General features: G+C 42.9%; 1 protein-coding gene and 1 long non-coding RNA gene across 2 annotated transcripts in view; one reads left to right on the forward strand and one right to left on the reverse strand.

Moving 5' to 3' along the window:
* The window catches only part of TRANK1 (tetratricopeptide repeat and ankyrin repeat containing 1), an 82909-nt gene that overhangs the window by 12021 nt on the left and 54276 nt on the right, over nucleotides 1–16612 (forward strand). The window contains exons 5-8 of the mRNA XM_025884638.2: nucleotides 1539–1622; nucleotides 1862–2000; nucleotides 3879–4013; nucleotides 15416–15586. Of these exons, the coding sequence (XP_025740423.1) occupies nucleotides 1539–1622; nucleotides 1862–2000; nucleotides 3879–4013; nucleotides 15416–15586 (529 nt within the window). The remainder of the gene's footprint in view (nucleotides 1–1538; nucleotides 1623–1861; nucleotides 2001–3878; nucleotides 4014–15415; nucleotides 15587–16612) is intronic.
* LOC141371511 (uncharacterized) lies at nucleotides 11589–11801 on the reverse strand. Its single transcript, XR_012376514.1, has 2 exons — nucleotides 11742–11801; nucleotides 11589–11702 (listed from the first exon to the last, which is right to left on the reverse strand). It is a non-coding gene; the product is annotated as an uncharacterized lncRNA (long non-coding RNA).

A 16612-nucleotide genomic window follows, 5' to 3' on the forward strand; every position in this document is an offset into this window, starting at 1 on the left:
TGGTGAGGATGAGAAATAAAGGACCAAGAACACCTACTAATAATATTAGCTAATGTTTATCACGGGCTTACAGTATGCCAAGCACCGAGCTAACAGAGCTTTATGATACCTGGCGTGCGCCGAATGCCCAGTGAATAGTAGTTGTCATTGATGGTGGGCTCTCAGTCAGCATGGAGAGGGCTGGTCAAGGCTGGCAGTTAGATCAGGAAGGGCCTGCTGGGCTTTCTAAAGCTGGGCAGTGCAGAAAAGTCACCAAAAGCAAGGGCAACCCAAAAGCTCTCTAGAGCCAGGCAGGGCAAATGACTTTAGAATACAGAATTCTTCAATTTTTAAAAAGCTCATGGATTCCATTGGAAATCTAATGAAATCGATGGGGTTCTCTTTGCATACACACACAGTTATGGGTATAGTTTCAGGTGGTTCATGGGAAATCCCCTAAAGTCCAGCAATGAGTTCCCTGAAGCTCACTTCCATATTAAAAGTTCTTGAGAAAGCAGGCAGGCAAGGGAAGGCCCGAGAATGCAGCCCAGTGGTAGGTCTACTTGGTCCAATATTCCAGCTGTGGGGCCCCAGTCATTTTTTTCACATACTGGAAATAGAGACATCTTGTTAAAAAAAAAAAAAAAGGCCAGGTCAGCAATCAGGATTGGCAGAATCCTGAGCATGTCATTTGAGATTGGGGTCTGTTCAGGGCGAGCAGCAAAGAGTGGGCATCAGGCTGAAAACCCGGAAGCAAGATGTGGTCATTGGCTCAGTCCCTGGGGTCCCACGTCCACTAGCAGGTGCATACATGATGGAGGTTGAGGCTGAGCCTGGGTCTCCAGTTGTGGCCATGCCAGAGCCTGGAGCCCTTAGACCTGTTGGCACACCTGGATGATTTCAGTAGGGACCTCTTAGGACATGCTGTCTGTGTGACCTAGGAAAAATTGCTTAACCTTTCCAGGATTCAGTTTCTTCAGTGACTTTAGATAGCGTCAGTGGTTTAACAACTGGCTCTCTGAGAAAAAAAATGTTTGTCAATTTCTGTAGTGTCAATACTCTCACCGTGGCCCAATCTGAATTCATTAATAGGGCTACAGGATGTGGCATTGGGAATTCTGAACTGCAGTTGGTGCTCATTAGCTGCCTCGACAGGGTCTAGCAGACCCCAAACACTTGGGGCTTATGAAACACTAAAGTGCTAAAGAATGAATTGGAAGGAGCTACTTGTAAAGGATTGGATTCTTCTGCTTGCTAAGTAAGCCTCAAAACTTTGCACAGAATCACTTTTTTACCCACTGGTGCTGCTATCCTCAGCAGGCTTTGAGGAAAGGTGGAGAGAGCTTAGCTCTCAGCAGGAACAGGACATTGGCTGGACAGAGGGACTTCGATTATAGCTCAGGCTGTAAAGGTTGGCAGGTAGCTTAAAAAGAGAGGGCTGGAGGGTATTTTGTTTTTTGTTTTTTTGCTTGTTTTAACCCTGAAGATAACTTTTGCTCTAATAATCTATGTGGAGAACATGATTATTCCAGCTTTTTCTTTTTCTCCCTTCTCATCAGTCATTCCTACTTCTGTCGGCGAGAAAAGACCGGCTACCGAGAGATATCCATGTCCCAGGGTTAACACTGAAGAGTCTCTTTGAGGTAAGGTGGCTTCTTAAAACATACGGTTTCAAGTCAGGCTACTCAGGCTTATATTTGGGACCTCAGCTTGTATAAGGGGACTTCAGCTGTCTCACTGCAAATTTATTATTTATAATCATCTCAGGCTTGGGCCACAGCTATCCAGGTTTTACTGAACCCCAACGTTATGAATGAAGGAGTTTGAAGTTTCATATTGACGGAGTGACTTCCATGATTCTTCCTGTGTGTTTTTTCCCCAGCAATACGTCTTCATTGGACTTTATGAGAAGATGGAACAGGTGCCCAAATTAGTTCAGTGGCTCATCTGCCTTGGTGCAAGTATTGAGACTATAGGACCATACCCTCTTCATGCCCTCATGCAACTCTGTATCCGAGCAAGTGAGTGTTCTTCCAGTTACACGCTGTCCGAGCTGCCCTCCCAGCCCTGAGCTCCCACGTGCTCTGCTGAGCTCAAGAGAAACCAGAATTTAGCCACCTGAAGGTGGAATATTCAAATGATCTGAATATGCAAATAGTTTGATTATTCAAATGCATGCAGGCAGCCGGGTAAACAGCATTGTTTTTATTTCACCTGGGACCTGGTAGCTACGGGGCCCAAGTTGAAAGGAGTCTGTGTTCCTAGACAGATGCTAGGGGTAGAGGAGTCCTGAGACCCATGCAGGGGACTTGGGACAGACAGCCTTTGCTGGGCAGAGCTCCCTGAGGCTGTGGAGTTTCTTCCAGCTGGCCAAGGCACAGGTGGTCTTTCCCCCTTGTTCAAGTTCATTTTCTCTCTAGCCAGAGGGCTGACTGCCATGGTGGTGGTGGTGCGGGGGGGCTGATACCAAGGGAAACACTGGTTCTGGCTGAGACAGAATGCTTGTGGTTCATCTAAAGAACGCTGATGTTCGTAAAATTCTTTTTTTCTTTTTTTAAGTCTTCACCACTTGGCGATAGGATTTAAATTTTAAAATATTTAAATTTTTTCATTATCACATACACACGTTAGATAAAAAAGCTTGTTTTTCTTCTTTTCCAAGCGTGTTTGGCATCAGCGTTCGACATGTACCCATACTGTTTTAGAGCCAGAAAGGGCCAAGAGAATTTTCTAGACAGTCTTCCTCTTCTAGGCTGGGTTGCCTTCCCAGGAATGAAGGAGTGAGGGGGTTGGCCAGGGGCTTCAAGACCTGGGCCGCTGCTTTGCTTTAGCCACGTTTGCCTTGCTGTTATCCATTTCCTACTGGGGAGTCCATGAGATGTTTTATTCTCACACAGGAATTGGCGGATCAAAGGTTTAAAAGTAAAGTCTGATTAAAAGCAATCTGATCCAGTCCTACCAGTTTTCAAGTAGGAATCTGGAGCCCAGAGAAGTGTGTCTCTGGTTGTGAGAGTCACGATTCCCCACTGTGTCTGCTCTTTACGTTAGCTCCTGGGGGGACAGGCAGGAATCAGTAGGATCAGCTGTTTAACTTTATCCCTGATTTGTTTCTCAGAGGAAAACTCTGACATGGTGACAAATGGTGTTTGCAGAGTTGGCAGAAGCATGTGGCATTCCTTGAGCCCAGGAGCTACAAGGAAGGAGCCTGGGAAAATAATTTTTTAAATATATGTCCTATCGATAGTAATGAGTAGGGTAGTCTTTTCAGATATTGACCTGATTCCTGACATGGGTGCTGTTGATGCCCTGCCTGGAGCCTCTTTACCACCAGGGCCCCCATCACACCCTGCCGGTTCACAGCTGCCTCCTTCCCCAGAGGCTGCTTTTTGCCAATATGCACCATGTCCTACAGAGGTTCTCCCTCAACCTCACCCCCTCCTTAGAGGTGTTTTGTAGCTCTTGACTAACTGACATGCGGTACAAAATGTTAGCCCCCGCCTCATGGTGGGTCAGCAATGGTGCTGTTCATGCTCCAGAGCTCCCTGTGGGATCGGGCTGAGGCCGAATCAGCTGAGACCACATCTCTGCTTGCCTCCTTCCCCTGCCTTGTCCTGCTTCCCGCAGTCTCTTTCCTGAGCTCCCTGTCAATAACTCACATGTACAGGAATCCTTGTCTCAGGCTCTGCTTCTAGGGAAACTGGCTGAGTTTATTATGAATAACATTCTAGAATTCATCCTTTTAATTTACAGACTCTGTGTCTCCCGGGCCTATTTGTGTTGAGTGTCAAACGTGTGTGGGATTCCCCATTTGGTTCCCTCATGGCGCTACACACTGATGTGCGTTATTGATTTTCTGTCTGTAGAAAATAACATCAGTCACTCATTTTAATTCCCTTCAGAGGAAAACCATCTTTTCAGGTGGTTAATGGACCACAAGCCCGAGTGGAAAGGCCGCATCAACCAGAAGGACGAGGATGGCTGCACTGTCCTCCACGTCGTCGCCGCGGCCCCCTCCCCAGGATACCTCATCAAGCGTAAGTAGGCTGGAGGGTGCGCTATGGGCTGGAGGGTGCGCTATGGGCTGGATGACCTCAGGCATTAGAGAGCCCACATGACCGACCGCACGTCTTTCCCATCCATCCTGGGACAGGCTCAGGACTAAACCTCACCTTGAATTAAGCATGACGGGGAGGGCAGGCTGTACGCAGAAAAGACGGGTGGGGGGTGGCGAGAGAAGGAAGAATGGCGGGGTTCCACGTGCTCTTTCCGCTTCAGTGGCTTCCGTGGGATTGAATGTCTCAAGGACAGGGGCTTCTGGCTGCACTTGTTCTCGCCCTCATCACGCGGTACTAAGTGCTTTATTTCATGTCAAATCTGCACTTGTTACCAGAGATACGCTGTGAACCAGACCACAGACATGGTCCTGCTTCTTGGCCACTGTAGAATCTAACACAGGGATTTCATCCACCATACTCACCAGGGCCAGACAGACCACGACGAAGAGTGAGGCTGATGCATGCAAGGATAAGCTGCTTCTTTTGATGCAGACATACCTTGTTAGCCTGTGAAACAGGAAGGCTCTCTGATGCCTCTCGCCTTTCTGGAAACCCATGGAGATGGCACATTTTGTTCTATAATAATGTTACAGCTGTGATGATGAATGGTAATGGACTCCTAGCCCCCGTGGAAGGGAGGTGACAGGGAGGGCTGGGGAGTTTGGCTCGGTGTGGCCACAGCCTCCTGCCGATCATGGGAACTAGGCCATCTTCTGATGGCAGGAGACGTTGGAAAGATGTTTTTTTTTAAAAAATAAGACAACTCATGATTATAAAATGTCTGCTCAAAATTAAACATGCCTATGGACTAGACAGAGCCCAGAGGCGTCCGGTTGGTGACCCCTAGCCTGCTGGGTCCTCCTGGGAACTTAGAGTTTTGTGTCTTCAGCGTGTCCTGGAGGAGCACAGTGAGGGGTATTTCTCTAATGTTATTCCCCACTGGACTGTGTCCCAGGAACCCACATCTGGGCAAATGGAGAAAGGGTGAGCTGTAGATACTGTTTTGAGCTTTATTGAAATATAATCCATATACCATATAATTCACCTGTTTAAAGCATCCACATCCATGTTTTTAGTACATTCACAGTTATGCAACCATTACCACAATCAACCTTTAAAACATTTTCATCATTTTCAAAAGAAACCTCGTCTCCATTAACAGTCACTCCCCATTTCCCCCTCCCTCTCCAGCCCTAAGCAACCACTAATCTACCTTCTGTGTCCGGGGACTTGCCTATTCTGGGTATTTTATAGAAATGGAATCATACAGTCTTGTGACTGGCTTCCTTCACCGAGCATGCTTTCAAACCAAATAATATCCCATTGTATAGATGAAGCACATCTTATTTGTCCATTCATCAGCAGATGGACATTTGTTCAGCTATTATGAATAATGCTGCTGTGAATTTTTATATATATGTCTTTGCTTTTGGAATATATTTTCATTTTTCTCAGGTAGATACCTAGGAATGGTATTGCTGGATCACTTGGTAACTCTATATTTAATCTCTTGAAGAACTGCCAGACCAGTTTCCAAAGTGGCTGAACCATTTTATGCTCCCACCAGCAATGCACAAAGATTCTAATTTTTCTAAGTCTTTGCCAGCTCTTGGTACTGTCTGTCTTTTTGGTGTCCTTTGAATTTTAGTACCCTCTGAGAGACCATGGTTTTCTGGCAAATGTTTGACAACTGGGTCTTCAAAAAGAAAAGCCCCGAATTGTGGTGTTTGCCCATTTCCTTGGTATAAATACTCCCACCATGGTTGATTTCAAGCTATTAATGTGATGTCTTTGAACATGGGGCTGGGACATGTGCAGTAGCATACCATCATATTGTATTTTTACCACACAGATCAATTTTTTAAAGATTTTATTTATTTATTTGACAGAGAGAGACACAGTGAGAGAGGGAATGCAAGCAGGGGGAGTGGCAGAGGGGGAGGCAGTCTCCCTGCTGAGCAGGGAGCCCGATGCGGGGCTCTATCCCAGGACCCTGGGATCATGACCTGAGCCGAAGGCAGCCGCTTAACAACTGAGCCACCCAGGTGCCCCCATACAGATCCATGTTAAGATAGATGTAAAGAAACCTCATCATAGACAATAGCAAAGCATAGTAAAATAACTGGGAAGTGATGAGTTTTGTTTTTAATATGATTTATTTATTGTAAGTTTAAATAAGTTAGTTGTTAATAATGGCCATGTTTACCAACCATCTTGTAGCATTTCTAGATATTCGACAGTTGGCGCTTGTGGACTGGTGTGAGCTGGTTCCAGCACACCTCTGTGCTAAAGCTCTCGTTAGCCTGGTAATTTACGGTTAAAATCTGTGCCTCCAATCACTGTGCTCTCCTTACACTTCTCCAGCCAGAAAATGCCCAAGAAAAAGGATTTCCAGATAAGACTCTTTGGTTTGCAAAGAAACACAACTCCAAGTCTCCTGAAATCCAGGTGGTTTGAGCAGTGTTTGGGTAGTTATCAGAGCCTTAGATTCCTACTGTATGCATCGATAACTTGGCAAGCATTCCATTTCCTGGGACTTAAACGAGTGCTTTCCAGTACAAGCATAATGAGAGCCACATACAAAATTCTAAAAATTTCTGGTAGTCCTATGAAATAGTAAAGCAAAATAGGTGAAATTAATTTTAGTGATATATTTTATTTTATTTTTAATATTTTATTTATTTGAGAGAGAGAGAGAGAGAGAGAGAGCATGAGAGGAGAGAGGGCCAGAGGGAGAAGCAGACTCCCCGCTGAGCGGGGAGCCCGATGTGGGACTCAATCCTGGGGACTCCAGGATCATGACCCGAGCCGAAGGCAGTCGCTTAACCAACTGAGCCACCCAGGTGCCCTAGTGATATATTTTAACCCATCTATCCAACCCATCTATCCAACATATGTGTAATTAGTATAAAAAGTATGGAGACATTTTACATTCTGTGTTTCAGTTTTGTGCTAAGTCTTTGAAATCCAGCATATATTTGCTCTGCTAGCCCATCTCCTTGTTGGCTAGCCACAGGTGCTCAGTAGCCACCTCTGTGCCTCGTGGCTGCCATATTGGACAGCACAACTTAATACTATTTCTTACAAATGCTGAAACCTTCCTGACTTTCTGAAACATGGGAGAATAAACATAAGAAGTCAAGAGATGGCCCTTTCTTCACGCAGGTGTAAAATGGCCTGCCCCCCCGGCCGCTACCGAATGAGCCTTCACGACTCTTAATAGGCTGCTTCTCCTCTTAATTCTACCTCTCTCTCACTACCCACGTCCCCTTTCTCTCTTTCAGGAGAGCTCACCTTTTTTTTTTTTTTTTAATCTTCAATTTGAACTAATTTTAGACATACAGAAAAGATGCAAAAATAGTTCCAAGAGTTTCTGTGTATCCTCACCCAGCTTCCCTTAATCTTAGCATGTTATATGTCAGGGTTTAGTTATCAAAATCAAGAAGTTAACATTGACAGAATGCTGTCAACTAATACACAGATCTCGTGCGAATTTCACCCTTTTTTCACTAATGTCCTTTGTCCGTTTGGAGACCCACACTGCATTTACTTGTCAGGGCTCCTTAGTCTCCTCCAGTCTTTGACAGTTCCTCAGTTTTCCATGCCCTTGACCCTTTTGAAGAAGATTGGTCAGTTGTTTTGTAGATGGTCTATCAATTTGAGTTTGTTTGATGTTTTTCTCATGATTGGAATAAAGTTATGCATTTTTGCTAAGAATACAACAGAAATGAGTTTGTGGTCTTCTCCGTATTATATTAAGGAGTTCATCATGCCAATATGTCTTGTGATGTTAACCTCAATTAGTTGGTTGAGGTGGGATCCATGGGATTTCTCCCTTGTAAAGTTACCATCTTTCCCTTTGTAGTTGTTAAATATCTTGGAGGAGATACTTTGAGGCTATGCAAATACGCTGCTTCTCTTTAAATTTTTGCACACTAATTTTATTTTCGTTGGTGGATCTTGTCAGCATCAGTTATCACTGTGATCTTCAATTAATGTTGATTTTTTATTTTCTTCTTTCCTTCTACATTTATTACTTGGAATTCTGTTGCAATGAAGAGCTGTCCCTTCTCTGTATGTATGTATGTATGTATGTATGTATGTATGTATGTATGGACTCATGGATATTTATTCTATGGGATAAAATCCATAGTTGCTCAAATTGTTCCAGCTTTGGCCATTAGGCACTCCTTTCTTCTGGTTGGCTCCCGTGTTCCTTTGACAAGCCCCATCCTTTTCTGAGCACTTCCTTACTTTCAGATACCACAAGTTGCTTCAGGCTCACCTTGAATTTTCTGTGTCTCCCATTCCTCCAAGGATCCCCAGTTCCTTTTGTTAAAGAATGGTGTAGAAAACAAGGTCTGCTACTTGGTGTGATCATTGCTACTGAAGTGTCATTATTTCTAGGCCTTCTCAGCAGACGGAGGGAGGAAGTATATGGTCATGTACTAACCCATGAATACACACATCTGTATTACTGTGTCTCTGTATTAAAAACCATGAGTTTATGCTGATACCTCTGATTCTGGTCCAACACCATGGTCATTTAGCTTTTTAAAATTTGTAACATCTCTCATCTATAATATATTTATTTTTTCAGTTTTAGGAGTTTCAAACTTGCTAACCCATGTCCCTTTGAGAAACACATCTAAATAGATGTATGTTTGGTTTATGTTCATTTTATGTTTGTGTTCAGTTCTTTTTGTCTTCAGTTTTATAGCATCTAGTCAAGATACTAAGTTATTTTCCTCCCCACCCTATTTACTATGGTTATTTTGCTCATTTGTAGTACACTTAGGTATATTTTTCAGTGTTTGCATTCTGTTTTAGGGTTCTCTTCACATCCTGATTGGTTTTGTTTATATTTTGGTATGTGGAAGGCACATATGTGAAAAGTTACTATGGTTCTAGATGTCTGAACTTCGCAGAAAGATATACTCAGAGAAGTGTCACTTCTTCCTCGTCCCTTGACCCCCCTAAGTTTCCACTTACCCCCTTTTTCTGCCCCTTTCCCATTCACCCCCTGTAGGTGATCAGTTTCTTTTTCTTTCCTTCTTTCTTTTTTTTTTTTTAGGCTCATTCTTTCTGGATTCCTTTTGCAGTAATGAGCAGACATATGTGTATTTTCTTACACCTCCTTTTTTACATGGAGGGCCCCATTCTATAGATTCTGCCTGGCACCTGGCTTTTTTTTCATTAACAGTATGTCCTGGAAATCACTCCATATTCGTTCATATGCATGAATGCATATGTAGGTCTGTTAGATATTGTCAAATCTCCATTCGGAAGGATGGCACCAATTTGCACAACCACCCGTAATGGAGGAGAATGCCTCTTTCCCCACAGTCTCACCAACAGAATTTTGTTGTTGTATTTCTAAGTTTTTTCTGGTCTTGAGAGGTGTGAATTGGTATCTCAAGTTTGTTTTAATTTGCATTTCTTTGTTTATGTGTGGGTTTGGATTTTTTAAAATACAGTTGAGAACCATTTTTTAATCTTTTTTTGCCAAGTTATATGTTCATGTCTGTTTCCCATTTTTCTACAGAGATTTTGGTCCTTTGTCCTCAATTTTTAAGAATTCTTTGTTCATTAGCTCTTTGTCTGTGGTATAAGTTATGAATTCCCCCCCTCCCAGTTTGTCACTTGTCTTCTGACTTTGGGCTTTTTTGTCATGGAGATGTTTTCTTTTTATGTAGTCAAATTTATCAATCTATTGATTTGTTGTTCCTGTATTTGGAGTCAGAGTTAAAAAAAACCTTCTGAACATCCAAGTTAAAGAGTTATTATTTTTTTCTGGTGCCTCTATGGTTTCCTTTTTAATTAGATCCCTGATCCATTGGAGTTTCATGTAAGGATCTAGTTTTACCATTTTCCAGGTGGCTACCTATTTGTCTCAGCATCATTTGTTTATAAGTGTTCTCATGACCTCAGGAATTTGAGATGCCACTAATTCTGGACTTTCTGTTCTAGTCTACTGGTCTCATTGTTCATATAGACTTCTCTTTTTTAAAGATTTTATTTATTTGACAGAGAGAGAGAGAAGGAGCACAAGCAGGGGGAGTGGGAGAGGGAGAAGCAGGCTTCCCGCTGAGCAGGGAGCCGAACGCGGGGCTCGATCCCAGGACCCTGGGATCATGACCTGAGCCAAAGGCAGACGCTTAACCAACTGAGCTACCCAGGCACCCCTTCATATAGGCTTCTTTGAATCACCTTTCAAAAACTAGTTTAAAAATCAGAAGTACACTCCACACCAAGATGGCTGAAATAAAAAAAGGTGGACAGCAACAAGTACTGACAAGGATGTGGAAAATTTGGGACCCATTGCTGGTGGGAATGAAAAATTGTGCATCTGCTTTGGAAAAAAGTCTGGCACTTACTCAAATAGTTACCATATGATTCAGCAACGCTACTCCTAGGTATTTGCCTCACAGAAATGAAAACATATTCAAACATTTGTACATGAATGCTCATAGCAGTATTACTCATAACAACCAAAATCATGCAGACAACCCAAATCTCCAACTGCTGAATGGACAAACAAAATGCGGTACATCCAGACAATGCAATATTATTCAGCCATAAAAAAGAACAAAATACTGATACACGCTATAATAAGGATGCCCCTTAAAATGTTATGCTGAAGGAAAGAAACCAGACACAAAAGGTCACATATTGCATGATCTCTTTTATATGAAATGTCCAGAATAAGGAAATCCCTAGAGACAGAATCAGATTACTGGTTGCCCTGGGGGTGGGGCAGGAGGAAATGTGGAGTGACTGCTAATGCATATTAGGTTTCTTTTTGGGGTGATGAAATGTTCTGGAATTGGATAGTGGTGATGATTACACAACTTCCTAAATACACTGAAACCCACTGAATTGTATACTTTCAAAGGATGAATTTTATTCAATCAAAAAAATTTAAAAGTAAAAAAATAAAAAGAAATTGAAAGGCACGCTCTTGGTAAAAAAAAAAGAAATCAAACACGTTAAAAAGATATGTGATAAAAAGTAAATTCTCTTTCACAAAGTCTACCAAGCATTTTTTTGGTGAGTCTTGCCAATTTTTCTTTTCCTCTTTTAAATATGAATGTGCACATACTCTACATTCTGTTCAGCAACTTGCTTTTTCCCTGAACAATAATCTTGGCCATCTGTCCCTAACTGTACCTGCATAACTATTTCATTTCTTTTTAACAGCTCACAGTGTTCTCTGACATGACTATACTGTGCTGATGGATGATTAAATGGTTTTCAAGTTATTTTGCTACCAGAAACAATGCTCAGAGAATATTTTCCTATATATATCTTTGTGAACTGGTGGGAATATATCTGTAGGATTATTTCCTAGTTGAGAGATTGCTTGTTCAAAGAACTGTACATTTTATTTATTTGGATAAACTCACTTTATTTAAATTTTAAATAGATTACATTCACAAATCAAAAGATACAAAAAGTATACATTGAGAGTTTCTGTCCTTTAACCTGAGAAACCAATGTTAGCAATATCTTATGATTTTTCCCCACAAATATTCTTTTTATTTATTTATTTGAGAGAGAGAGAGAGAGAAAGTGAATGAGAAGGGGTAGGGTCAGAGGGAGAAGCAGACTCCCTACCGAGCAGGGAGCCTGAAGCGGGACTTGATCTCGGGACTCCAGGATCATGACCTGAGCCGAAGGCAGATCTCGGGACTCCAGGATCATGACCTGAGCCGAAGGCAGTTGCTTAACCAGCTGAGCCACTCAGGCGCCCCCCACAAATATTCTATAATGTATAAGTAAAAACATATGTGCAGTTTGAGGATGTTGTTAGCATGGTGGGATGTATTTGGCTTTTGAAAACTATTGTTAACTTGAACCCTAGAAAGGTTGCCCCAAAAGTGTATGAGATTATCTCCATCTTTTTTTTTTTAAAGATTTTATTTATTTGACAGAGAGAGAGATAGCAAGAGCAGGAACACAAGCAGGGGGAATGGGTGAGGGAGAAGCAGGCTCCCCGCGGAGCAGGGAGCCCGATGCGGAACTCGATCCCAGGACCCCGGGATCATGACCTGAGCTGAAGGCAGACGCTTAACGACTGAGCCACCCAGGCGCCCCAGAGATTATCTCCATCTTGAATACTTTTCTGATACATGGAGAGTCAGGAACTTTCCAGATACTTTAATGTGGCCCAAATTCCAAATTCACCACTTAAAATAATTGTAGCATCACAGAGCCTCTGAAATCATCAGTTCTGTTGGCATTTTGGTGGGTGGACGTTGTTATGACGGTCCTCCTGGCTCCCGATCCATGTGGTTTGGGAGGCCCAGGGGTTCAGGCTCAGGGAATTACCAGGACCCAAAGCTTAGAAATGATCACCTTCTGGAACTGCCATGAGGCCAGATCAGTAGTTGTGTCTGACTTGGTTATAGGTTACAGACACTCAAACTGGTTTAGGCAAGAAAGGGAATTTATTGGCTCAGGGGACTCAGTCGTCCAGAGTTTGCTCCAGGTGCTCCAGAGACATCTTCAAGAATCTGCCCTGTCTCCCAGCTCTGCTTTCTTCTGCGTTAGGGTTATTCTTAGGCAGCCTCTCTTTCCGTTGAAGCCACCTGATAATAGGTTTATATTATGCCTATTTGTCAGTCTCAGCCAAAGAGGATATTTCTACTCGGTATTTCAGTTAAAGTCCTAGGAATGCGCCTCCGTGACTTGACTTTGGTCACATGCCTCCAGGAACCAATCAGTAGAGCCAGAAGGATGGAATGATCTGATTGGCTAGATCCTGATCAGGTGTTCACCCCAGGATCTGGGGCTGGGGGCAGAGCCAGAGAATGGAATGATCTGGTTGGTCAGATTCTGATCAAATGTTTATCCCCCCCCCCCCCCCCGCCCCCCGAGCTCGGGCTGGGGCAGTGGTTGAGTATGTCGTGGTGACTGAATGTGTTTACTCGGGTCAGATCAGGTAGGCTAAAAATGGGGGGGGAAGGTGCTTTTCCAAAGGAAAACTGAGGTGGTGTTATCAGGAAAAGGGCTAATGGATGCAGTCAACTAAAAAAAAAAAAAAAGTCTAGTATGTTTTCAAATTTTGCTTCCTTATCCTCAAGAATTTTGAAAACCTATGTACCTCTTTACATGTTTTTATATTGACGCATAGACTTTTTTGTCTGTGAGTCAAAAATATGTAAGAAAAGGTAATTTTCAGAATTGTGTACACAGATATTTTAAAATAAGACTATTATCTCACTCCTTTAGTTGCATATAATAGAATATAAATACTACAGCAACTTGATACCCTCTAACATGTATTTAAAAAATTGTGGACCAGCTCTTTAATAGTCAAAAATATCAAATTGTACCTTCCTTTTTTTGGGATCATATCTCTAGTTTACTTTTCAGAAAGAAGTTTACCCTCATATAGTTTATGCTTGAAAATCTTATTAGTCATCCAGTGATCTTCTTCTGGAATAGAAGTACTTGTATAGCTTTAAATTAGAAAAAAATTTCTGTGATTTAAGACTCTAGGGGTTAATTTTTTTTCTAGATTTAATTATTACAAAATTATTACTACAGATATCAAAGCAACAGAAATACATTAAAATCTTCTGTAATTAATTATTAAAGAAGAAAATAATAATTTTGGAGGGCAGTAAGAGGAGGGTAGATTATAGTACCTTTTATTTTTTTATTTTATTAATTTTTTAGAGCTTTACTTAGAGAAAGAGGGAGAGCACTAGAGCAGGGGGAGGGGCGAAGGGAGAGGGAGAGAGGGAGAGAATCTCAGACTCCCTGCTGAGCATGGAGCCTGATTTCAGGGCCTGATCCATGACCAGAGCCTAAATCAAGAGTCAGATGCTTAACCGACTGAGCCACCCAGGTGCCCTGTAGCGCCTTTTAAAAGGGGCTTGGCAGGCACCTAATTTTCCCTTCAGTGGATACTCTGGAAGTCAGGAATTTTCACTGCCTTTGGGGCAATACATTAATTAGTAACTAGTTCTCTGTAACAAATCACCATAAACTTGGTGGCTCAAAATCATTACCAGCTCACAGTTCTGTAGGTCAGTAGTCTGAAATGATGTGACTGAGTTTTCTGCTCAGTGTCTCCCGAGGCTGAAATCAAGGTACTGACAGAGGCTGTGTTCTCATCTGGAATTGTGGGCTTTCTTTCATGGTCACATGGTTGTGGCAGAATCTAGTTCCCTCTGGTTGTAGGAATGAGGTCCTTGTTCCCTCGTTGGCTGTCAGCCGGAGGCTGCTCTCAGCTTCTGCAGGCCACACACAGTCCTTGTCATGTGGCCCCCTCTCTCTTCAAAGCCAGCAGGGGAGAATTTTTTATGCAATCACTCATATTTTATTTATTTTTTAATAAATGGACCTTTGACCTTTATGGCTCATGTGATTAGATCAGGGTAATCTCCCTATCTTAAGGTCAGCTGCTTTGGGGCCTTGATTACATTTGCAAAGTCTCATCACGTTTAGATTCATATTTGATTGAGTAACTGGGGGAGAAGGTGTGTGTGCACCAGGGGTTGGGAATCCTGGGGACTGTCTTGGAATTCTGCCTGCCTCAGTGAGATACTCCAAGGGTAAAACGTTTGACTTTTTAATTTTGTCTCATTTTTGTAAATGCGAGAAGGGCAGTTGTGACTGGGGAGATGCAAAAGGAGAGCGCCCTGAACAGGACGATACCTGGAGTACAGGTGCCTTGTCCAGGCAGTGGATTTTAGGAAAGCATGGGGATCAGGCATTGATTTGCTGAACTCTTTGTGCCCATGTCAGTCTTTGTACCCCCAGGGATACACCCGTTCCATTCGGAAAACTGTTGCCTCTGTGATCATGGAGACACCTTGATGCTTGGCAAATAGATATGTCAAAGCAGCAAATGGAGCTGGCAGCCAGAGGGTTGGGGCTGGGAGGGGTGGAAACGGTGACAACAAAAAGACCCTGATGCAAAGGCAATTGCCACTTTCTTTTCCAATCCCCGGACAGGCTTTTTTTTTTTTTTTTTTTTTTTTTTTCTGGAAGAATATTCTGTTTCCTCTCTAGGGAATAAAGAAATCTGAAGTCACAGCTTGCTGTTATCCTTACAGCTGTAACTGTTGCCTAGTAACCAGATTCCCCCTCTCCTTGCTTGTTGCCAGGGAGAGGGCAGAAAGGTAGAGAGGAGTGCACTTCTGAACCTCTTCAGAGCTATTGTCCTGCTCACTCCACACAGGACTCCTTGCTTCAGGGAGTTGGGTGGATTGCCCAAGGCCAGCAGTTTAGATTCTATGAGCAGAGTGACACTGGTCCCCTTGCCCCAGGCTGCTTGGGCAGGGAACTGGGAGGAAGAGCACTCATGGGGACGTCTCCTTATGGAAGGGACCATGACAGCCCCCCTTTCTCCTTTTGGCCCGGTCTAGGGCAAACAGAGGATGTGCAGATGCTCCTGAGCTTTGGGGCAGACCCTACCCTGCTGGATCGACAGTCCCGTTCTGCCATGGATGTCCTGAAGAGGAATAAGAACTTCAAAGCCATTGAGAAAATCAACAGTCACTTGGCAAAGCTGGCTGCATGTTCTAAGGACCTATCAGGTACAGCTTCTAGTGAAATAACTTTTTGGGAGATGGGTGGTAAAACGGGTCCTGTGACATTAGATACAAATCAGTTTATACTTTCTTAGTATATGAAGATGGAAGTGAGACCCCCAGTCTTAGAAAACTTGTTTGCTTTTTTTTGAAAGACAGAGACAACTCTTTTTTTTTTTTTTAAAGATTTTATTTATTTATTTGACAGAGAGAGACACAGCGAGAGAGGGAACACAAGCAGGGGGAGTGGGAGAGGGAGAAGCAGGCTTCCCACCGAGCAGGGAGCCCGATGCGGGGCTCAATTCCAGGACCTGGAATCATGACCTGAGCAGACGCTTAACGACTGAGCCACCCAGGCACCCCTGTGAGACAACTCTTATTTAGAGAGTGTCTGTGACATCCCGATCACTTTGCCAGGTCCACCTTTGGGTAGTTTGGGTGTTTTTTTTTTTTCCCCATGCATGCACACAGTATAAAAAGGAAAAAAAGTCATACAGAAGAGGGGCTAACAAAAAATCAAGGCTACTCCTCAGAAGCAACTACAACCAACAATTTAAAATATGTTCATATCTCTGAAATAGATACGGTTTATCAGTTTGGGACAGCATTTATTGACTGGCTGCTGTATAGGATGAAATGCAACAAGTTCGCTCCAACTGATGAATTTTGCCCAGTAATGTCATTTGTGTCATTTACATTCTGTTCCTTAGCTCTTGAGTTTTCTGGGCTTCATCCATAGATGAACTGTAGAAATGAAAAACCAGTAAATGGCATTTATATGGTGGTAGTATGATTATGTAAATGGTTATGTAAACTACGTTCTACAACTGGTAGCATAACAGAACCCATAGAAAAGAACCACCAAACGTCCTGAAAACTTCGCTCTTTCAGTGTGATACCATTGAAGCATCCCAGTTTAATGAACCCTATGTGTATACACATATGTACGTATATATACTGTTTGGACCTTATTTAGACTTCAGCCCCAGCGTGTGTGTGTGTGTGTGTGTGTGTGTGTGTGTGTGTGTGTGT

Source organism: Callorhinus ursinus, unplaced genomic scaffold, assembly GCF_003265705.2.
Source record: "Callorhinus ursinus isolate GAN/ISIS: 27379988/994484 unplaced genomic scaffold, GSC_fseal_2.0 scaffold1, whole genome shotgun sequence".
In the NCBI taxonomy this organism is placed as follows: Eukaryota; Metazoa; Chordata; class Mammalia; order Carnivora; family Otariidae; genus Callorhinus; species Callorhinus ursinus.